This window comes from Dermacentor variabilis, unplaced genomic scaffold (assembly GCF_050947875.1).
Source record: "Dermacentor variabilis isolate Ectoservices unplaced genomic scaffold, ASM5094787v1 scaffold_12, whole genome shotgun sequence".
NCBI lineage: Eukaryota > Metazoa > Arthropoda > Arachnida > Ixodida > Ixodidae > Dermacentor > Dermacentor variabilis.
The window spans coordinates 14673732-14697552 of record NW_027460280.1 but is presented as its reverse complement, the minus strand read 5'-3'; the positions used below and the strand labels follow the sequence as shown (position 1 = coordinate 14697552).

Here is a 23821-nt window from a genome sequence, read left to right as displayed (position 1 = left end):
AGTGGAAGGGGAGCTTCTGACTCCCGAGGAATTTTCCAAGGATCCCGGATGGCAAACAGTTGCTGCCAGGCGCTCCGGAGCCAAATCAGCGCCCGTCGAGCGAGTTGGTGCTATTTCTACCGGCGCTAAGCCAAATGACAACGCGAATGCAAAGGGTCGCCGAGACCGCAGCAGCGCTAAAGCCAAAATTATTCGGGGTGGAAGGATGCCTCCGCTGCCCAAAGAAGACGCGAAGATCATCGTCAGGCCGAAGGGAGGTCTGAACATCAGCAAGGTGGGGCCGACAGTTGTGGCCGAGGCCATATGGAACGCAGTCGGTTTCGACCAGGCGAAGCGGGACTCGGACACGATGTGCCCGAATTTCCAACAAAATATCACGGTCATCAGCACCCCCAGCAGAGAGAATGCGACCCTCTACGTCAGGGTCGAGTGCATCGCTGTTGGCGGCCAGCAGCACAAGGTGAACGCGTACGAGGCAGCGCCCAACTCTACGTGCAAAGGCGTCATCCGCGGCATCGCACGGAGTGAAGGCCCGGAGGAGCTCGATCGCAAGATTGTCAACTCAAAGAACCCGCTGGCCTTGGGAGCCAAACGAATCAAGAGCACGGGCACCGTGGTTGTGGTCTTCGACGGCTACAAGGTGCCAAACTACGTGTCGTACGGCGGCACACTTGTCAGGTGTGCATTAGATAGGAAGCAAGTGGAGGTGTGCTACGCCTGTGGCCGCCTCGGGCATCGAGCGGATGTCTGCCCCTCGCCGGACGAAACTATGTGCAGGGGATGCGGCATCGCCAACCCGGACGAACAACACAAGTGCGACCCCAAATGCAGGCTGTGCGGAGGCCGACACTTCACCGCTGCCAAGGAGTGCAAGCAGAGGTACCAGACGCCGTACATCGTCAGACGCAGGCGCGGGGACCGATCCCGAGCCAATAGAAGCAAGTCTCCGGCCCGCGCCATGGGCGAGCGACAACTCCGGGCCGCCGCGGGTCGCTCCGCGGCTCGCGGGAGCTCTAGATCCAGGAGCCCCTCTCCACCTTCCGGACGCCGTTCCAGGTCCAGGGGCAGATCCCGGTCCAGGGGCAGATCTATGTCCAGGGGCAGATCCGGAAGCCGCTCCAGGAGCCGCTCTGTCTCAAGGGCCCGGTATGGGTCCAGTGCCGGCCAGCAGAGGAAGAGAAAGTCGACGCTATCGTGGGCAGATATGGTTGCTGGCGGCGCCCATGCGAGATCCACCCGGGACCCACGCGACCCGCTTCCAGAGCAATCCAGGGAGGCAGAGGTAGCACGGCTTATGAAGGAAAACGCGGACTTAAAAGAAATGATCCGAAAGATGGCTAGCGAAATGATAGAGATTAAGAAATTAGTAATCAGTCAGAGTGTTACATCCAACGCGTCGGCGCCGACCGCCACAGAAGCACCAGTTCCGGCCTGCGACTCGGCCGGCGCCGCCAAGCGTAGGGCAGTTTCCAGCAAGGACGATTCAGATTCGCAAACTTATGAGGTCAAAGGCATGCTGGCCACGCTCACTAAGAGCGTGCAGCAGTTACACCAAGGCTTAGCACAGGTGCAGGTCGCCCTAGGAGACCCGAGGAGAGGCCTAGGCGCGCTGGCCGATCGCATGGACGCCCTCGAGCGTCTGGTGATTCCGAATAATACGTCCGTAACTCCGATGCAGGTCGTTGTTCCGAACGCGTCGGGGACTCAAATCAGGGCTGCGAGCACATCGGCACGTCAGAGTGGGGGGAACTTCTTGCATGCACCTGCGCTTACAGCGGGTACCCCGGACAATTTATCTAATCATGGATAGTGCCAAAGAGGAGTTCAAAATTTGGCAGTGGAACTGCAGGGGGTACTCCAATAAGAGGGCTCCTTTGCAGCAATATTTAAGGTCGCTACGTAACAAACCACAAGTAATAGCATTACAGGAAACCCTCGTCTCTGCCGCATCCCTCTCTGGTTATCGTGCCGTCTCCGTGCAGGCCGAAGGTCGGGGAGTGTGCACGTTAGTTGACAGGAGGCTTACACACTTGTCTCACGACCTGAAGCTGGCGAGTTGCAAGGTCGAATACGTCATGGCGGAGGTTCTGCTCAATACGAGACAACGCAACCAGCGGAGAAACAGCGTGTTCATACTCAACATCTACAGCAATCCTAGGGACTCGCGACAGCAGTTCAAAACGATACTCAAGAAGTCCGTCGACCTGGCCGGCACCCATCCCTTGGTCGTCGTCGGAGATTTCAACGCACCGTACGGCGTGTGGGGGTACGTCTACGACACGAGCAAGGGTCGGGGTCTGTGGCAGAACGCCAACGAAATCGACCTCACGCTCATCACGGACAAGGCGTTCCCCACCCGAATTGGCAACTCGGTTAGCCGGGACACCACCCCCGATCTGGCGTTCGTGAAGAACGTCGAGGGAGCCGAATGGAGCAACACCGCAATAAATTTTGGTAGCGACCATTATGTGCTCGAGACCCGCTTCGAAGTCACCCGAAGTAAATCCAGACAATTCACTGTCACGGACTGGGACCTTTTTCGCAAGCTCTGCGGCAACGACAGCGCACCCGTCCCAAAAGACCTGGAAGATTGGTGCGAGCGAATCAAGAGTGATGCCGAGTCATCCACTAAGAAGATCGTCAGCGACCTGGAGGTAGAAAAGGTGGACAGTAGGCTTGCCCATCTGATCGAGGCCAAGCAGGCGCTGCTTCTGAGATGGAAAGGACAAAGGTTTAACCGAAGATTGAGGAAAAAGATCTCCGAGCTTAACAAGGCCATCGAAGATCACTGTCGGACCCTCGGCAAGCAGCAATGGGACGAGGTCTGAGACTCGATCGACGGGCAGATGCGTAACGGCAAGTCCTGGGGAATGCTTAAACATCTCCTCGACGAGGGCAGCACCAGATCCAGTCAGAGACACACGCTCGCCAGAGCCCTTCACGAAGCTACCATATCCTGTTCCGGGGACGAGCTGGTTGCCAAGCTCATGGAGAAATACCTTCCCATAAAGCATGGCGACGAGGAAGACCGGTTTCCCGACTACCTCGGACCAGCCCGTCCGGAATTGGACGAAGACTTCACCGGGGGGGGGGAAATTAGGCAAGCCATTTTCGCGCTCAAGGGGAAGTGTGCGCCAGGTGCCGACAGAATCACCAACAAGATGCTGCGGAACCTTGAAGACGGTTCGATCGCATACCTCACCGAGAGGATCAATGAGACGTGGAAAAACGGCAGCGTCCCAGAGCAATGGAAGAGCGCCAACGTCGTCCTGATCCCCAAACCCGGCAAGGCTCCGAACGTGGACAACCTCCGACCGATCTCTCTCACCTCCTGCGTTGGGAAATTGGCGGAGCACGTCGTCCTCAACAGACTAAACAGATATCTCGAAGAGAACAACATCTATACTCACAACATGATTGGCTTTCGTGCCGGCCTCTCGTCGCAGGACGCCATGAAGATGACCAACATCAAATCATCGATGGCAGTACCAGAGACACCAGGGCCCTGCTCGGACTCGACCTCGAGAAAGCGTTTGACAACGTTCTCCACGAATACATTCTAGCCTCCGTGGCAGACCTCAAGCTGGGCCCCAGACTATATAACTACGTCCGTTCGTTCCTGACGGGGAGGAAAGCGAGGCTGCGGATCGGCGACTTTGTCTCCGACGAGGTGCTCCTGGGCGCACGGGGCACGCCGCAAGGCTCGGTCATTTCGCCTGCTCTCTTCAACATCTGCATGATCGGCCTCTCGAGGAATCTGGCCCAAGTTGAAGGAATCAAACACACCATCTACGCAGACGACATCACCATCTGGTGCACCGGCGGTAGCGAAGGGCAAGTGGAAAGCGCCATGCAAGAGGCGATAGACGTCACGGAGCAGTACCTGCTACCCACCGGACTCAGATGTTCCCCGACCAAATCTGAGCTTCTCCTTTATAGAAAAGAAAAAGGCCGCAGACCCAAGGGCTGCAAACCGGTCTCGGAAAGTGACATTCACCTGTTCACTCGGAGCGGTGACCCGATACCCAGGGTCGGCACCATCAGGGTCCTGGGTATGTTCATAGAATCACGCGGCGGCAACGGCACTGCGCTACGCAAGATAATTGCGAAAACCGACAATGCTTTTCGCCTCGTCCGAAGGGTCACGAACAGACATCGTGGCCTCAAGGAGGACAACCTGCTTCGGCTCATCAACGCCTTTGTGCTGTGTCACTTCACCTACACGGTGGCCATGCACAACTGGCTCAGAGCCGAGCGGGAAAAGCTTAATGCCCTCATTAGAAAATTCTTCAAGAGAGCCCTCGGGCTGCCCGTCAGAACGCATACAGAGGACCTCCTTCGGCTCGGCATACACAACGCCATGGAGGAGATAGCCGAGGCTCAGGAACGGGCCCAGCTAACTCGGCTGTCCACCACGCCAGCCGGCAGGCGTATCCTCGAGGAGATCGGACTCGCACCAACCAAGAACTTGGCTGAAGACACCCAAATCCCCAGAGAAATAGGGGAGAAGATCGTGGTCGCCCCTTTGCCCCGCAACGTTCATCCCGTTCACAACGCAGGTCGTCGCAAGGCAAGAGCATTTAATATACTAAAGCAAATAAACAAAGACAAAATCGCAGCAAGCTTCGTGGACGCAGCTGCATACCGAGACGGCAAGGCTTTTGCGGTTTCCGTCATTGACACGCTGGGCAAAGTCATCAACTGTGCTTCCGTCCGGACGACGAACCCAGAGGTGGCCGAGCAAGTGGCCATTGCACTCGCCATGCAAGAAGGTCGGAGAGACAGGGTGTATAGCGATTCGAAAGCCGCCATCAGGGCATTCCAGAAAGGCCGGGTAGCCCGGCAGGTAGTTCAAATTCTGAAAGGCGCCAAACAGGGCAACACCTCCATGCACTCGATCGTATGGTTCCCTGCACACGTCGGGGCGATTGAGGGGGTTCCTCTGAACCTCAACGAGTCTGCCCACGAGGCTGCGCGTGGCTTTACCGACCGCGCTGCCCTCGGATCGGGCGACTCTCTCCCCGGACACAGAGACGCTCCTCTCACACACAACGAAATCACGAAATTCTTTTACTTAGAGAGAAGGGTTTTCCCCCCACCTCACTCCAAGCTAAGCAGGCCGCAGGCGGTCACACTAAGACTTCTGCAAACGAACTCGTACCGAAACCCGGCGTCCCTTAATAGCATATATCCAGAGATTTATCCAACTTGTTCTTGCGTGGCCTGTGGTGAGGTATCTACGTTGCCTCATATGCTCTGGGAGTGCGGGTCGCTGGGCCCGAAGTTCACCAAGGAGGAGTGGGACGCGCTCCTGCGAAGTCCTTTCTTTGAGGATCAAATCCTGGCCGTCCAGCGCGCCCGCGATCGGGCCGGCAGACTAGATCTGTCAGTCCCGTCGTGGGATTAGCCGGGTGCGCGTTTTATCGCGCTTTGCTGGACCAAATAAAAGTTTATTCACTCACTCACTCATTCAAGCTGAAAAGCCCCAATGGTGTTTTGACAAAAAGTCGCAAGCCAATTATCAACACTTGTGAACAACTTCCTCAATGTTGTTTCAACAATTCCGGAATGTGCTTACAATGGCATTTGTTGACGTTGACCAATGACATTTCAATAATTCAACATTTTTTTGTAAGGGCATGCTTACACATCCCTCCCCAAGTCTAGAAATCCGTTCAGGTTCTGCGATTTTCTGTATCATACGCGTTTTACTCGTCTTGATAACGGAAATGTTTGGAAGGTCGGGCGAACACTGCTTGTAGCTCAGACAATGACTTGCCAGAAAACGTTCAAAATCGTTTCCTTCACGCGCATATTGTACATTGTTTGCGTGCCCCCTTAACATATCGTTAACACATCTCACAGTTTAGCGAACGTGCACTTTTCCACACTTTAAAGAAATTTGATAGAGTACACCTTCTGCGCATTCAACAAAAGACCGCCTGCGCTTCGTGCCGCAGTCACGTTGCTCGGTTGCCGCCGGATCGGTCAATCCGCAAAGCTTTGACAGCTTGTGGGGGCAGAGAACAGGACTTGCTCGTTGTAACGTTGGGCCACCTTTTTCAGATTGGTGATAGCGTGTGAACGTAAGGTATCAGAGCTACCTTGCGTCTACGTTGTGCGCGAGGTTCACATGTTTGCAGCTTTCCGTGCATCTTTTGTGTTGTTTTTTGCGCTGCCGCCTTTTCAAATATGTACTGTTGGGCCGGACGGTTCTTCTGAACAAGGATGCTTCACCGCCAAACCGGCAGCTTTGAAATGCTGTGGTGACCTCCCCCCTCGCCCCTGCAGACGATTACGCTCCGACCACCGGTGCCAGATGGAAAGCAACTCGCGGGAGGATACAATAGTGCACCGCGCACCGGACGGTTCGAAACTGATCAGGCTCCGAGAACGGGATTTCAACGAACTGCCAAATTCCCAGAAGAGTTGCCAGAGATGTGGCTGGTTTTCAGCGCTCAACCTACACATTTCAGTGCCGTAAACTAGACCTTGACGTTTGAGAGGGGAAACGGTATCCTCTAAGTTCAAGTACCATTGACAGTACCAAGGTTCCCGGATTGATGCGATCCTGGCCACCACGTGGAGAAAGAGAAAAGGGGGATGGACCAACCGGGCTAGTTGAGCCGGCGCACAGAGGAGCGCCGGAGTCTGTTCACTCAGCTGCCTCACAGATTTAAATACGTATATAAAGTTTTTCTTCCGTTCCTGAACTTGTCCTGCTAACTGCCCTGGCACGACACCGACCCGACATTACATAGGCTATGAAACCCCAGTCAGAACAGTACCAACACGCCCTATTCGCCACATTAACATTTCGCTTCTTATGGATTAGTATAATGCCTGCATTGTTCCAGCTCTCTGGTACACATGAAGTTGTGAGCAATGCGTAGAAAGAAGCGCAGGCTTTTAAAGCATAATATCTTCATATTTACTATGAGTAGATCTACTATTATTCACCTTTTTCCTGCGGCTTTTTCCCGGGACATGTCTTGCAAGGCCCAACATCATCGCTAGTTATAGAAGGTGCCTTTGTACCGTGTTCCTGACTACTCCCAATAAATACTTCCAAACTCGTTTTTCAGCTCTGTTTTCACAAACGAAAACCCTATACCACCTGATCTTACGTTTCCTTCAATTAACTAATCGATGAATGACCTTATAATTACACCGGAGAAAATAATTGGCCATCGATCGACTTTCGAATAACTCAGCGCCAGGTGCAGACGGCATCTGCACAAAAATGCTTAAAATGATTAAGCCTATAATATATCCTATGTTAGCTGCCCTTTTCCAACAATCAATAGATACAGGAATTGTACCAGATGACTGGAAGATCGGTCGTATCACTCCCATCTACAAATCAGGTGACCGATCAGTGCCCTCAAACTTATTCTTTGTGTATATATTAAATTGTGCGCTTCTTCGGGAGCTGCACGCCACAGCATGCCATCGATGAGGCGCTAGATTTGAAGAGGCGGACGAACGCGCTTCGAAACTTGCGTAGGAAATCTATGAAGAATCGATATCCGCGCGTTCCATTTGGGGAGCAGAGATATCGGCTACTTGCGCTATTAGCCGTTTGATATACCGTATCAACGCAAGTCTTTCTTCTCTTAAGTGAAGTTTGTTGTGCAATTTTACAGCTGGAAACTGTGCAACTACGCAGCAGTAATTTTGTTTGCGCTGTGCGCTCGTAAAGCTTTGAAAGGACACTGATCGCCTTACGATTGTTGGGCGATAGCATTCAAGTCGTCAAATTCTGAAACAAAAGGTATTCTATAGAATAATTAGTGCTCCTCGAAATATTGTTTATCAGCCCGCGAACGTAGTTTTGGCCCGAAGTTTGGCAGCTGCTATTGGGCTAACAATTAAGATCTATTGCCTGAATATGTTGTAGAGCTCCTATAGCATGCCTGGCACTCCAAACGCGCCGCTGAGGCCCAACCCGACGACTGGAACAATCAAGCGTACAATGACCACTGGCGGATAAAGAAGCTTGTCGGCAATTTACACACTTACAAAACTGAATGCGCAGCCTCTCACCCCTGACTACTGTATGTTTTGGTAAGCCTCACCCCCCCCCCACACACACACACCACTGGTTGAGGCCGCCGTGAACCCCCCCCCCTGGCAATGCCTGCGAAATTGTGCCATATTTTAGACCGCAGCTGGCCGTTCCTGCGGCGAGTGTCGGCGTCAGCGTTGTCCTTCGTAACCGAGCGAACGAGCACAGTGAAGGATGAAAGCGAACGCGGAACGCAGCGAGAGATGAAAGATGGCAATAGCGAAGACAGCGCGAGGAGGAAAGCGAAGAAGGAAGGTATGGAGAACGCGTGAGAAGAAAATGCGTAGTGCCGCGCAAGACGGGCTTTGCAGCGACAATGGCTAGAAGATGGCGCCAGAGTAGCGTGCGTCGTCTGTATGGAAACAAAGCGCTGCACGAGCGGAGGTCTGTCTGCGGCGGCTGCCGTAAGTCGCGCACACGTGTCACCCACGCGCCTCCTCTCGGTATCTCCCGATTTGTGAGGCAGTGTGCCACACTTTGCTCGATTTGCAACGTGCCGCACGATACAGATTGTCCGCGCCAGCCATTATACGCGAAACGAAAACACGTATACAGCTGCGCTCAAATTATGAATTAGGGAGTACCGTAATGGTCCTTAAAATTTTACTAACTAAACGTCCTCACAATGGCTAGAAGCATATGGCTAGAAGAGAACAAGTTCTAGCCATCTTAAAGATGTCTAAACTATAGCTTGACTCAGCCCTAGCTATTTCTAGCTGAGTCACGCTGTATTAAGCTTGTTAGTAAGTGACTTCTGCTTTATGGGAAAGCGTTACAGAACACGTTACTAAGAGGACAAACAAAAGAGTCAACTGACGTGGTACAGACAGCCTGTTACAGCAAGATTTTCGGGGATTGTAGATAAAAACTGGGGCCTAAAGATCTGCTGTCACATTACACCTTGATGTTAAACAATCAAACGAAACAACTAGGGATGCATTGTTCGCTCTCTACGAGCAAGATTTCGGTGCGTTAACGCAAATTCTAGGGATACACAATTGCATGATTTAACGATCACTAGTGCTCGCAAATGTCCATTAGCCACACAAGTGCCTTTGGGCCCAGCAGTCCGACGGCAACCGACGTCGACACGCACTAGCAGCGGTCGGACTCTGTCACAGTGGGGACGCTATAGCAACGTATTCATTGTTTTATTAGTTTTATTAGCTTATTACATCATTGTTCAAGGCCCATGGCTTTGAGCCGATGTGCTCTAAGTGCATAAGTAACACTAAGCCGTTGCATCTTGGCTTAGTGTTACTTGAATGGCACTTACTGAAATTTGGCAGCGCCGCGAAACTGCATCTACAATCTCTCGTGCGCAGTGTACACATTCGGCAATGCACTTTGCCGTTTTCTTGGTGGAAGGCATGCTGCAAAGCCTACCATGCAGAAGATTCTCCAAAATTGCCACTGCAGCGCAGCTCAGGCGAGCAGATATACGGTGGCGTCCTGCATTCACCTCCAGGGGTTCGCGTTTTAACGCCATAGCGTTAAGGGGAAGCTTTCGCTCGGGCGCAACTCCGACGCTGCCTATTCAAATACGCATAAAACGCAAAAACGTTTTTTAAAACCCCTGTACCAATTTTAATGAAATTTGTTGCATTTGAGAGAGAAAAATAAATTCTAGTGACTGTTGGAAGCGGAATTTCGATTTAGGTCTTGAATTCTGTTACAAGGATATTCAAATATTCGAAAGTTTGAAATAAACAGAAGGACAAAGTTTACAAATTCTTAGCTTTGCATCAAGAACAGATATCGTAGTTCTGTAAACGGAATCGATTAGACCATTGAAAGCGGACAAATTCGGCTTGTCATCTTATATCTTACATGAATTTGTTACGTTGTTTATAAGGATTATGCAAAAGCTGTATTTCCATAATGTTTTATTTTTTGAGATTCATGTGTAACATATCAATTTTGTCCGCTTTAGCTGTGCTATTAGATGCGGTTCACAAAATTGTATTATTGTTTTTAGTTGCTGAGTTAGAGAGTTGTAAACTTGATAGTATCGTATTTCGAAAATTTTCGATTTTTGCCAATTTTTAATAAAACATTTACGACCTAATTTAAGAATTCTAAACCAACAGTCACTAGATTTTAAGCCTGTCTTTTAAATGGAACAAACGTCGTCAAATTTGGTGCAGTGCTGCCCGATAAAAACGAATTCTCCTTTTACATGTATTTAGATAGGAGCACCCGAGCTTCCTCTTAAGGGCCCCGTGTCGCAGAAAATCTGGTCTCGGTGTCGGCGTCGGTGGAGTTGTCCCTGAGCGAAAATTTCCGTATACAGGGTATTTTTTTCAGCTGTACCAAATTTCATAAAGACTGCCAATTCAAAAGATAGCACAATTCTAACCCTTGATCTAAATTACTTCATGTGGCGGCCATTACTACTAAGAGAACTAAAAATGTGCAATTGAATCATTAACGTGTTTACGCTAAGTAATTTTTATTACGATATCAATTATATGGACACTCCAGACGGATTTGCGCCGTCGCCGTGAGGTTGCGTATGAGTGAAAGTGTGTCAGAGTGAGCCGGCAAGCGCGGTTCAATCTCGCGCACGCGAGCAAGGACGGATGCGAGCCCTCTTCTGAGACACGGGGGTGAGGCGAGGGAGGAGGGGTGTTCTCCGGCGGCTCGATGACGCCGCGCGCCTTCTGCGGCGTTGGCCAAGCGAATCGCGGACGCCGTAGAGACGCGTTGCCGGCGCTCGTGTGCCTTGAAAGTGGTCTGCGACGTGGCTGAAGTGCGCGCTCGTGCGGACCTCACCTTAAAAGCGACCTACGATGTTTGCTGAGTGCGCGTTGTACCGGTAGCTTCGCATGCGCTGTGCTTTTGACGTTTCGTACGCGTCGAAGCGACAGATGCACAGAGGTCACTTGGCTCGCGGCTTCTGCCGCGATTCCTAATTACAGCGTTTTTCACAGACAGTTTCCGCTGTCATCGAGCGATGTGTGTTCATGTTCACCTGTGCGCATGTGACAGCGCGCTGGTTAATTTACTTTAAGGACGTTGACGGGTCAGTTGGTTTGAACCCATGAAGAATGTGTAAGCGCGACTGAACAAGGACGTAGAAAGAAGCAGACACACAAAGACAGCGCTGTCTCCGTGTGTCTGTTTCTTTCTACGTCCTCGTTGAGTCAGGCTTACGCATTCTTTCATTGTTAATTTAGTTAGTAAGCGAATGTTTCCGAGCTTATACTGCCGCTAAAGCTACTAACCCTTACTTCGTACAGCTATCTACTAATTGGCTATCGTAATCGATGCTTCGCCTTTCCGGTGGAACTGCGAATTTTTCAAATTCATTACTTAACGCCACATATTTCAATCTACGTATTATAGCTGCTGAGTTCGCACGGCGTATCCACTTGGAACGAATTCTCTGAACAGCATCAGTTCCGAGATAATAACTTTAAAAGTGTACGACGAAAAGCACTGGTGTCTAATTACTTTAGTGCTTCAATGCACAAAACAACGGTTTCTTAAGAAAGTAACTGGAACGCCTATGCATTCGTCGGACACTTTTAAAATTGAGATGTCGGAATTGGTGCTGTCCAGAGAATTCGTTCCAAGTGGATACGCCGTGCGAACTCAGCGGCTATAATACGTAGATTCAAATGTGTGGCGTAAAGAAATTAATTGAATAGGTAATCAGCTTAATTATATTAATTATTCAATTGAACATTTTGATTTCTCGTAGAATGGCCACCTCATCGTGTAATTTAGATCAAGGGTTAGAATTGTTCTAGCTGCCATAGGCATTCTTTAAGAAATTTCGTGGAGCTAAAAAAACATTTTGTATAATTAGGTTTACTGTATGTATATGACACGCTTTGCTATATGACATGTGGTATATGTGGGTTATATTGTATCACTCTTCAATGAAGCACACTAAACAAACTGGTTTATTGTGGGCGAACTTGTGCCCGGAAACTCAACACTGATGCATTCACACAATTTACAAGAAGAGTTAACAGGAGCCTGTTCAACAGTCGACCGCGTCTCCACGCCGGACACACTTTCACGCGCCCCCAAAGGCCAGAAGCCACGCCGTGGCTTCTCATTCGACGGGAGACTCGGGCGCTGCCGTGTGCACGCGCACGGGAGACACGAGCTGTATCGCCATGCGCGAGGCATTGCTGGCGCTCTTCTAATGGCGATGCTATGAGTAATGCCGAGGGACTTTAGCCATGAGGCGCTTGGAAATTTACTTCACGAGAGTGCTCGTAACTGGCATGTGGACAGCCCTCTGCGGCTATACTGCCACACCATTCTAGTAGCTTATACCTTGTCGTATATTCTTAACAAAGTTATTACTCGGAATTTTGCGAATGACAGCCCACAAACAAATGTCATCAAACAAAACACCAACACGCTTGCCTTTTATGCTAAGTCTTCTCAGAATACCAAAAGTGCGAAACAATAGCAGAAACCTGAAAATGACGCAATTGTGTGGCGCGGCTGTGCACTACCTCCGCGATCGGCACACGCCGCGTTTCCACCTGAAAGCTCGCCTCCGTGCCGCCAGCGTTCACCGGTAAACAGTGCGGTTACGCGAGCTGCAGTTGCCGGGAAGCGCGAGAAGTAGCCAGGGAGCTTTGAATGCTACCGCATTCGACTCTTAAAGGCGAAACTTGAGCGTCCTCCAAGTTCTTTGTCATGCGACCGCTAAACGCGGCATGCAGGGCGCTGTTGCCCGGCGTTCCTGCAGCGCCGCCTGGAGAGTACATGACGCCTATTCTAGCCCCCCTAGCCACCCACACATTACTCGTGTGCGAACCAAGCTCAACGAAGTGATTTTCGTTCAGCGCATGAGCGGTGGAGCTAGTCATTAGGGATACCTTGGAATCGGGTGCCCCTATTCTAAAGTACCGACGCGAAACAATTGGTGTGCTATTTATGTAAGAAAGCCCATGGGTTTTCTGTAGCGTTTCTGTCTTGCCGCGCACTGTGAGCGAATTGCAAGGTTGCAATTGCAGGCGTTCTGGAAACGGGCATGAACAGCTCCTTCATAGAATATTCCCGCAATAACACAACGTGAGCTAATAAAACTGATAATGAAAGGCTATTAAAACAGTGATATGCGCTGCGCGATCGATTGTAACTTTGCTCTGTTACAACAAATGCATATGCTCGAGAAACGGAAGTGAGTGGAATAAATGAACCTCAAACCTAAATTCTGCATGCATTCATTTTTCATAAATTGATGTTGAGGGTAAGAGCTGCAGATGAAGTCAGCGTACTCTAGTATCGGTTTCGGGATAGTAACATACAAGGTTATGCTTTAGTGTCGAAGACACGAACGTAGTTTACGCTTTAGTGAAATTAACTTTCCTCGTACCGAATTATATTGTGTAACAGTTAAGTACTTGCCAACGCTATTTAAACAGTAGCGGCTGCCTTTCGGTGCTGAATATAATGCTTGCGTTTTGGAGGTGTGGAACACTTAACCCCATTTGTTAAACAGCAAGTGATGCATGATTACTGTGGTTGACACTCACCGTTATTTATGTTTGCATACGTGATGCAGTCGCCTGCGAAAAATTGGGTGTCCCAAAGGAATGACGCTTCGGTGTCATGCAAATTTTCCTTCACACACTCTCCAGAAATCACACATGCTGTGTTTCAGATAGATTGGTAGCCATTGGACTACTTTCCACTCAGCACCAATCTGTAGTAGTTTAGGTATTATGTCATTATCAGGCACAACGTCTAAGGCCTACAAATAGATATGAAGGCAAGGGTGCATATGTGACACTGGCCGTGGGAAAACTCACTGAGCGAAGTCATGGGATTCGTTAGAAATATCAGGGTCAATAATAGCTGCTGCAGATACACTTATATCAGTCTTTCCATAAGTAGTGCCAAAATTTCCTAGTAATATTAACCATGTAGCTAGGTTAGGTGAAAGAAAAAAAAACGTTCCTTATGCAGGCGCATTTTCTCTTCCAAAATAAGTACAACCACTTGGGATAGCGCTCTTATTACTTCAATTGAATCATTTCACGCGTGATCCACGAGCATACACTTTTGGCGCGCTTCTTTTTAGTGGCACACATCTGTGAACACAGTAAAATTGAACATATTTTTAGACGATACCACAGTGCATTGACATAATATACTTGAGTGAAACCAAGGCACTCCTTTAATATCTTTAAGCACAGTCCTGGATATGTGGGGAGTTGTTAGTACAACCATTGTGCCAATGTGTTTCTGTACTATGTTCATGTGTAGTGTGTTTTATGTGAGCCACCGTTGGTTTGAATGAACGCCTTCGCTGTGACCTCTGCCATGACCGCGAAGAAACAGGGAAGCAAGGGTGTTCAATTTTTTAGCCGCTACCACATCATTTCAGCAGACCAGTCTTTCTGAGACTGAAATTATTTATGAATGAGGCTTCAGTGTGCGTTGATGTTCCTAATAAATGGAAAGACCAAGGGCGCTTTGTGTGCAGGTTGTGTACACGCTCAACACGCGTGCGGAGGACCAGGAGACGCTGATGTTGGCCATGAAAGAGCTGCACGAGGAAGACGTGAAGCGCGTCACGCGAGACGCCAACGAGAAGATGGCCCGCTGCCAGAGCCAGGTACGGCCGCCGTAGATGCATTTATCAGTGCAGGGTTAACTACCAGAAGAAGTTACGCCCAGCGCGATAGCCCAGCGGCTATATGGCGTTGCGCTGCTCGGCTACGGGTCGCAGTTTCAGTCCAGGCCACATTCGTTGCACGCAAAGGGACGCCAGGTTTTCCAACATAATTTGGAGACCCCCCACCCACTACGGCATAACTCACAACCAGAGCCTTCTTTTGGCGCGTAAAAACACAGAACATGATTATTTCAATTATTCTAGCGTGGATACTTGGAGGTTAAGAGGCCGAACCTTCCAATGTACATGACAGTAAAAGAGAAACAAGAAATAACGTCAGGCACAATCATGCCAAGCTACGTAAATACATTTCGACGCGTAAATGAAAAAAATTGCATGTATGGCATTTTTTTAATCAAGAAATAAGCAACTTGTTTCTTTTTCTGTCAGACGAATCGGGCCTGCTCTTTTTCTTTACGGCCATTGAACATGAGTCACAGGCGGCTAGGCCGATTTCAAGGCGCCCTTACGGACTACAGCGTAGTCTCAGGAGCAACGTTTCATTTTCTCAGTAGTTTATTTCCTTTTCGAATAAGTAACACCGACACGCGCGTACCTTAAGATGCGGACAGAGACTCTGAAGATGATATCATATTTTAATTCGGGCGACCCGCAAAACGGTAACTGTTCCGCACTAAGTTTCGTAATAAATTCTTGTTTCCGAAGGGTATGTCGTGCAGATGTTTCCAGTTTGACTACATACTTTATTTCGAGAGAAAGATAATTCATTTGAAAGAAGGCAGAGAGGTTGGCCTGAGCTAAGGCGCTCTAGCCTGCTACTCTGTACAGGGGGAGGGGGAACGGGGACATAAAGGTGTGATGAAGGATGACGATGACACAGCAAGAGGGATGCGCAAAGGTGAAAGCAAGTTCAACACTCTGATGATAAACATTCGCAAATGTGATCCATGAAGCCACTATCAGGTTTCGTGTCAAGTCTGTAGTCACCAATTCAAGTGAACCTAAAAATTAGGGCGCTAGGACGAAGCTGGTGTGTGGGCCTCCCCTGCGTGAACAGCACAAGCTCCAAACAAAAGCTTCATAGCATATAAAGAGCTGCGATAAGCGGCTCCAGCACGGCGAGCACTTGTAGGGCCCTTTTAACAGCCGGATTCTCGAGACCACCGAGAATCACGCGCATTGACTCTATCAGCTGCTTCAGCATTTTTTGTACAATCTCCTTCTCACTGTGTTCATCTCCTTGCTTGCCCGTAATGTCACCGGTTTCATTGGCCCTATAATTCTTGGCTTCATTCCGCAGAGGACCACTAGGGCCCGCTGGCATGGCCGTGGGCCTAGAGGGCAGCAAAGGCCATTCCGTGTTTGTATCAGCCGGTGGAGGTGAATGTTTGCCGCGTGCTTTCGTCGACCTTGAATTATCAGTAGGCGCCGTTACCACTCTCGATGCACGCACAGGCAGACGTGGTCGTGGTACCTGTGCCACGCTAGGTAGTTCTGAAATGGTTTTGTGATGCTTCTTTCGCGAGCGTTGGTCACTTTGTCGAACAGATTGAGCAGCCTCTTTACGTGAAGATTGATCTCTTGCCATTTTTCGAAGACTACGAACCTATTGTTTCATCGTTGGGCATTCCTTCGAAGTCGCTTCGTGAGAGCCAGTACAGTTAGGACATTTAAATGAAGATGCCTCACAGTCGGTAATATCATGCTCTCCGCCGCAACGCGAGCAGGTGGCTTCGCTTCTACAAACAGCGCTCACGTGTCCTATCTTGTGACATTTCCGGCACTCAGTGAACGGGCCTCGTAACGAATGGTCGTACTCGGTGTATCACGTAGCGCACTTTGACTGACGCTGGTAATGTCGAAGAAGCAAATATTAACTTGATACATCGCGATTGCCCTAAGGGGTGAACCTCAAGAATGCGCAACGATGACCTCAAACGACTCTTGAGGTCCGCATGCTTGATTTCAAGTTCCACGTCGGAAATCACTCCACTTGTTGTCTCCTTGCCGTAAGTAATAAAGGAGCGGACGGGGATTGCGCTTAACTGTGGAATGGCCTTTAACTTCTCAAGTATTGCGGAATTGTTCACATCTATTGTCAGGGTGTTCTTGCGAGCGTTGATCCTGATCTCGTTGATTTGCCCAGGGGCCACACTTTCAAAATACTCGTTTAAAAACTGCCTGCTGAGAGAGTTCATGCTGTGTGACGTCGAGAGCGGCACGTAAGAAACCATGAAGGATCCCTGCTCACACTGATTCGATGAAGTCGCCTCAGTCGACATACGGCGCATCTTCTTCATACGGCGGCCCATGACTACGGTGTACTCGCTGTCTCAGTCCATGGCTTCTGGCGTTGAGCTCTCCCAGGAATCGAGCTTGTCCGAACTTCCAAAGGCACGTCGTTCAAGATATAGCAAGGAAGTAGACGACTGACCTTGTTCAGGTGGTCGTGGGAACATCTTCTTGCTCATCCTTGATGAAATGACTCTAACGAAAATGGCAAAAACGTAAAAGAATGCATAACAGCGAGAGGCCCAGAGCCCCAGTGAGCTCTGGGCACTTCTTCCTCTCTACTTTATTTACAGTGTGTATACAACATATAGTGAAAATTTGTTGCCCATAAAGCGACGTTAAATATTTGTGGCATCTACCGGGAAAGGCAGTTTCCACTAGGCAAATGTTTTTGCGCAGCACACGTTGCTTATGGGATCGAGCTTGGAAAGCTTGATCGCACGAAATTGAACTAAAAGGAATTTTTATATTTTAGAATATTTTTATACGATCAGGATTCTTAGTTTACTTCATGCACATTGCAATAGCCATGTATCGGTCTGTCCAACCGTTTTCCGCCAACTTGGGTCACTGGCTATTCTTATGGTGCAATGGCCAGAGCATCGGCCGGCTGTGCTGAAAGCAGGCCATCGAACCGCAACCACACCGAAAAGCACAGAAAACATTATTTTTGCGCTAACTGTAATCGAAGAGAAATTGAAGAACGATGATTTTTCTTCGGAGCGAAAGTAAAATGAAAAAAATAATGGTTTTTAGTTCACGTAGGCCACATTCTATGAAGCTTTTTGACCCATGCATTGGCTGCACTTGTAGCTCAGCTACGCTGCCTCATTTATAAACGTACACGAGGTTCCCATGATTTTACGAATGGCAGCATCGCTTTAGTGCAGTTTTCAACGTGTCGCTTTGTGAGGTAGGCGCATTAATAAGAAGATAGATAGAGTCGAGCTGGCTTCATGTTAAGAAGTGCATTCCAGCTGGGCAATCGCTTTTGTCAACACTTTAAACTGAAGTAGGCGCGACAAAAACGACTTCTGGCTTATGACTTGCGCTTCAGCAACGTGCTTTTCACAGCGAAAGCTTCTGCGTCTACTATTCGGAAATGGTGTTGCAAATGTTTACTTTTAATAAACTGGTGCGATCTCGCCGCTTGGTATATGGAAATATTTGGGAAGATAGGAGAGAACGCAGGGAAAGTTGGACAGGGTTATTCAAAACAGCGCAGACAAAGACATCTTTCAGGGGAACTCCATGAGAGCCGTGGAATTTCTTTCTGAACTCCGGCCTCCGTCGCAGCCACTGCCAGCCCGACTGTGAGCGGTGCGCGCAGCTGGAGGGCAACTTCCGGTTGCTGCACCGACATTCTTCGAAGTGACTCACACGGTGGGTGCGCACACGGCGAGGTCTGTTTTGCTGTGGCGGGTACTGAGCTTCGAAATGACGAATTTCTTGAATGAAGTGTGTTTCGGAAGATCAAAAACACGGGGTGCTATAAAATGCGACTGTCTCCAAATTTCCCATTGAAACTCCTACCCCAAGGTTAAAATAAAAACTTCTATTGTGCTTTTTGTAAGTTGTCCTCTCATACCTTTAAAAAATTTAATTGTGGGATTTTAAGTGCCAAAACCACTTTCTGATTATGAGGCACGCCGTAGTGGAGCACTCCAGAAATTTCGATTACCTGGGGTTCTTTAACGTGCACCTAAATCTATGTACACGGGTGTTTTCGCACTTCGTCCCCATCGAAATACGGCCGCCGTGGCGGGGATTCGATCCCACGACCTCGTGCTCAGCAGCCCAACACCACAGCCAATGAGCAACCACGGCGAGTTTCTCATAACTTACTATCGGCAAAGTATAAACGTCTCGCCCAACAAATTATCTGCGAAAACGTCAGGTTCGTTACTTTTTAGCCTTTTTGCTAAAAAATCCAAGAGCAATTAAAGAAAAGAACCCGCCATGGTGGCGCACGCTTGGCACGAACCGCGTATCACGTGTAAAAGCGTCGTTTCGTTTTCGAGGCACTTGGTTTCGTTTTTAGTCAAATATCAAAGCAGTTGAACAGGAAAGCGCAAAAAGATGTAGCTATTATCGCAGAAATACTTTGACACTTTGGAAAACATGAACCGCAGGAACGTCGACTCGATAAACAAAATAATACTTTCTTACACCTACGGACGCACTTGTCATCTGCCTCCCACTAGTACCGGCCTATAACCGCTATCACGCTCACCTATCACAGTTTTCAGCATGCTTCTAGTGGACGACTTCATCCTCACTGCACATGGAAAAATTCTGATCAAAAATGTTCCACGGCGTTTTCCGCGTTACCACTTCATCATTAGATGCTCTGGCCGGTAAACTTTCCATTGCACTAAAGAAAGTGGCCACCATGAAAATTGCTTGTCGTCCCTTTATAGCTGTTTCACGTGCAACGACTCGAACGAAAGAAAAACTGTCGCTGCTGCCGCTTGCGTTGCACAGCGATTTCCGTTGATCGGGTGCCTCGGCGATGGCATGACTTCCGTCCGAACGACGTCGATAGCTACCACTGCATCTCAGGGTATTCACGCGCCCCCTATATTCTTACGATCAAATAGACCAGAAATCGTCAAATGCTTGCATTGTTTTATATACTTCAAAGTGGCATAACTACCGGCCGTGATTGCTTAGTCGCTATGGTGTTGGGCTGCTAAGCACGAGGTCGCGGGATCGAAACCCAGCTACGGCGGCGGCACTTCAATGGGGGCGAAAACACCCGTGTACTTAGATTTAGGTGCACGTTAAAGAACCCCAGGTGGTCGGGATTTCAGGAGTCCCCCACTATACGCCGTGCCTCATAATCAGAAAGTGGTTTTGAAACGTAAAACCCCATAATGTAAAAGTGGCATAACTAGCATGCTTTACGCGTTTTTAAAGTGTTATACTTTTAGGATTACTTAGCCCTCATCTGCGGAGACGCTGCCACAACACGTCGTAAAAGAGACGTCGGGCAGAAGAGGCCCTATTTCGATGGCGTTTGCAGTCGCCCGACCCGAAATTGCCCCGGTGTCTACGACTCCGCGACCAACTTAGTGCAGCCCAGAAGCAGGAATCTGCGCCTATCGCGGTGGTCGCGGAGTCACGAAAATTCCCTCTTTCCCTGAATGTAAATCACGCCATGTGAAACAGCCTTTTACCCAGAAAGCTGACTTGCGTGTTCGGAAAAAGAAAAGATCCCTTTTATTGTATAATAATTTCCCAAGAGCGTCACCACACTGAATAGGCTCATGAAATAAACACCACATTGTATGCGGCTGTTTTACGTTATAGCAAGGTGCTTAATTCTTTCCTTATCATGAAGAAATTCCCTTTTTTGTAGATTTTAGTAAAGATATTTTATTGAATGCAGTATCAGCTTTACAATAAGAAGCTGCGTATAAACAGGAGCCTCTACAATTGCACTTTCCAAATATTTAAATTCCATGAACACATATCAGAGTGTATTTACTAAAATTGACCTCTGCTGAGAACGCTGGCAATATTTACAATGCTGTGTTTATAGCACAGCAAATATAAAAGAAGAGTTCCAGCAGAATCCAACTCACAATGAATGCGACGTTAATACTATTTGCACTAAAGCACTGTAGCTACACACCGTACATCAACCTTTCTTGGACCGGCCCAGCCTTATCCGCCGGTAGCTCCGCGGTACGGCGCTGCTGTCACTTGTTGAAGATGGCGGTCGTGCTTCACACGCCCACGGCGTACTAGCAACGAGGGACGAACGCCCATCGATATCCGCAATGAAATGCAGTCTACGTATGGGGAAATGTGTCTCGCTTTCAGAAGTGCGGGGTGGTGATGTTGCGAGTTCGCCAAAGGCCTTGCAGACTTGCATGACAGTGAGCGTTCGAAGAGGCCGCGTGCGTCGCTGACACACAGACATCTCCAATTTAGTGCTGCTATAGGACAAATGTATGAACCGATGGGGGACTACGGGGAAAAATAGTGTAACGTACGTACGTAGAATAGTACGTATATATTTAATTACATGTATGTACCTGATCTGGTAATAAAAATAGGGGCGAACATTTTTTTATTCTCCCTCGTATTTTCGCTCACTCAGAACCTCATCTACCGTATAAAGTTACCCACGCTGTGTCGTCCTATCAATCTCTCCCCTGATTTTTTTTCCACCGGTACTCCGAACGCTTCTCGCTTATCTCGCCTGCTGATGGGTGAATAACGTGCTGAGCTGCCTCCGGATTTTTGGTGCAGCAGACACGCGTCTTCTTGAGAATACTTGCTCCAGTAGCGTGTGTTTTCGCCCTTATTCAACCAGCAAGGCCTTTTGGTTATCGTACGTATCTTCATTTCGAATTTATTCCTTGGCCTATGTTCTTACCTTTATGGTTTGCTAAAGCGTTTTGTTCGGTGAGTTTGCTGAGAAGAAAAAAAAAACAGTAGTTCGAAGGAAACGAGGACAAGAACAATAGCGCCAGCAATGGGTTCTCGTTTCCTTTGCGCCTGAGCCTTTGTTTTCATCCTTTGCATGCAATTTCCCGTCTCTGTTTCTCTCACTTTGCTTTTTATTACTGCTGGTTTTCTATTTACACTTTCACTTATGCTGTACTTGGTTTCTTGCATTTTTACTTGTTCCGCCATTGTGTGTCCACTCTTTGCAAGAAAAAAATATTTGTACCCTTTAACCGCCCATATATTTTCATCCATGTTTCTGAGTGTTTCATCAAACGTAACTTCCCTCTTTGCTTCTGTGACTTCATAAGAGGCTGAGCCCATGTCTCTCTGCACTGCCTCGATTGTGGTTTTACCGTGGGTCTCCAAAGCGAACCGGCCGACCGTTCTTTGTTTAGCTTCCAACCTCGACGAGACGTCTAACTTTAGGCACAAAATGACATTTGCGAATGCTATCTCTGTCGCCATTGCTCCTTTCCAAATTCCACCCATCAGCTTGCATTTATTGCAACCCAAAAGGCTCCTCTCACTCACTTGGCACGCGCCATCTGGTGGCGCCACAGCAAAGATTGTGCGTGTGTGAATATATAATGCGTTTCTTTTAATTAAATAGGAAATGTGGGGTTTTACGTTTTACGTCGGTGGCGGCTCGAACCAGCCGCCACCGACAACAACCGCACGTGACGTCACTCTACTAACCGGTAAAAGCTAACCGCCATTGACGAAGATAGCTCTTCCTATCGAAACGTTGGCCAGCCTTTCTGAGGCACCTTATCCCTGTCTATAACTGTTATACCACAGTTTGCTTTCCATCTGTCAGCCCCTTTTTTTGAATTTGTACATACTAACTGCAATTTTAAGCAATATTTACACTTTACTTAAGAGGAAGCTTTAGCTCTGGCCCAACTCCGACGCGGCCTATTCAAATACATGTAAAACGCAAAAACGTTTTTATGAGGTAACCCCTGGACCGATTTTGATGACATTTGTTGCATTTGAAAGAGAAAGTTAAATTCTAGTGACTGTTGGAAGCGGAATTTCGATTTAGGGCTTCAATTTTCTTAAAACGTTTTTCAAATATTTGACCGTTTGAAAAAAATAGAAGCACGAAGTTTACAAATTCATAGCTCTGCATCAAGAACTGGTATCGCGGTTCTGTAAACGGCATCCGTTAGATCATTCAAAGCGGACAAATTCAATATGTCATTTTACATCTTACGTGAATGTGTTACGTTGGTTACAATGGTTTTGCAAAAGTTGTATTTCCCTATGATTAAATTTTTTTATATTTATATTTAACATATCAATTTTGTCCGCCTTAGATGTACTATTAGATCCAATTCACAGAATTGTATTATCATTTTTAGTGGTTGAGTTACGGAGTTGTAAACTTGATAGTTTCGTTTTTTGAAACTTTTCGATTTTTGCCAATTTTTAATAAAAAATTGACGATCTAACTCAAAAATTCGAAACCAACAGTCACTAGATTTTAAGTTTGTCTTTTAAATGCAACAAACCTCGTCAAATTTGGTGCAGTGGTTGCCGAGAAAAACGAATTCTCCTTTTACATGTATTTAGATAGGAGCACTCGAGCTAAAGCTTCCTCTTAATGACAGTCGACTTATGCACAAAATTCTCTTGACTTCAATTCCACGTATCAAGATTTCACTGCCAGGCCTCGCCACCTACTCGTTTTTCTGACTTCCTTTGCCAATTTAAAATTATACTTCCCACTTAAATCCACAAGAGCGTGCTGGACTCTATCATTATAAAGCTCGGTCGACGTCTCACAACCCATTCTGGCCAGTTGCGAGTCATTTCTGTCATTGTATTCGCAGGTGAGCAGGCAGGTGGCGCTGCTAGAAGGGGCGCTAGTGCGCGAGCGCCAGGAAAGGTGGCGCCTTGAAGGCGAGCTCCACCGGCAGCTGCTGCCAGCCGGCCACCTCGTGACGCTGTGTGCCGAGATGCGCGCCGCCAGCATCGTGCTGCGCTCCAAGCTGGATGCCTTCGAGCGCTTGCAGCTTCACGTGGCAGTGAGAATGGCCACTTTCTCCGGGGCGCACGTGTCCTTCCACACAGCAGCTGCGCTCGCGGTCCATCGAAGGATGCCACATTACTAGTGGAACGAGCATCAACTGACCGTCTTGCGCAGCACTTCCGGTTCACCTCCTGAGACAACTGGGCAGGAAATTAATGATGAATCACGAAAAAATAGAAAAATAGTGCAGTACGAAATTCACGGCTTTCATTATAGATATGATATCAGAACCGAAGTTTAGTTACAAGTTGAATTACTGAAGAGTCTAGAATAATTAGAATTATTCAGAAGTCCCTTATTACCACACACCAAAGCACAGAATCGTAGACTTTAGAGACCCGCCATGTGAGCA

The 23821-nt window shown here is 48.3% G+C and overlaps 1 protein-coding gene across 4 annotated transcripts in view; it reads left to right on the top strand.

Annotated features, from left to right (window-relative positions):
• LOC142566243 (uncharacterized) overlaps positions 1-23821 on the top strand; it is a 209859-nt gene that overhangs the window by 57638 nt on the left and 128400 nt on the right. For 3 of the 4 annotated variants that reach the window (XM_075677082.1, XM_075677083.1, XM_075677084.1), the window contains 2 exons: positions 14529-14660; positions 23270-23464. In XM_075677082.1, coding sequence (XP_075533197.1) covers positions 14529-14660; positions 23270-23464 — 327 coding nt within the window. The remainder of the gene's footprint in view (positions 1-14528; positions 14661-23269; positions 23465-23821) is intronic. The other variant, XM_075677086.1, reaches the window with a different exon arrangement.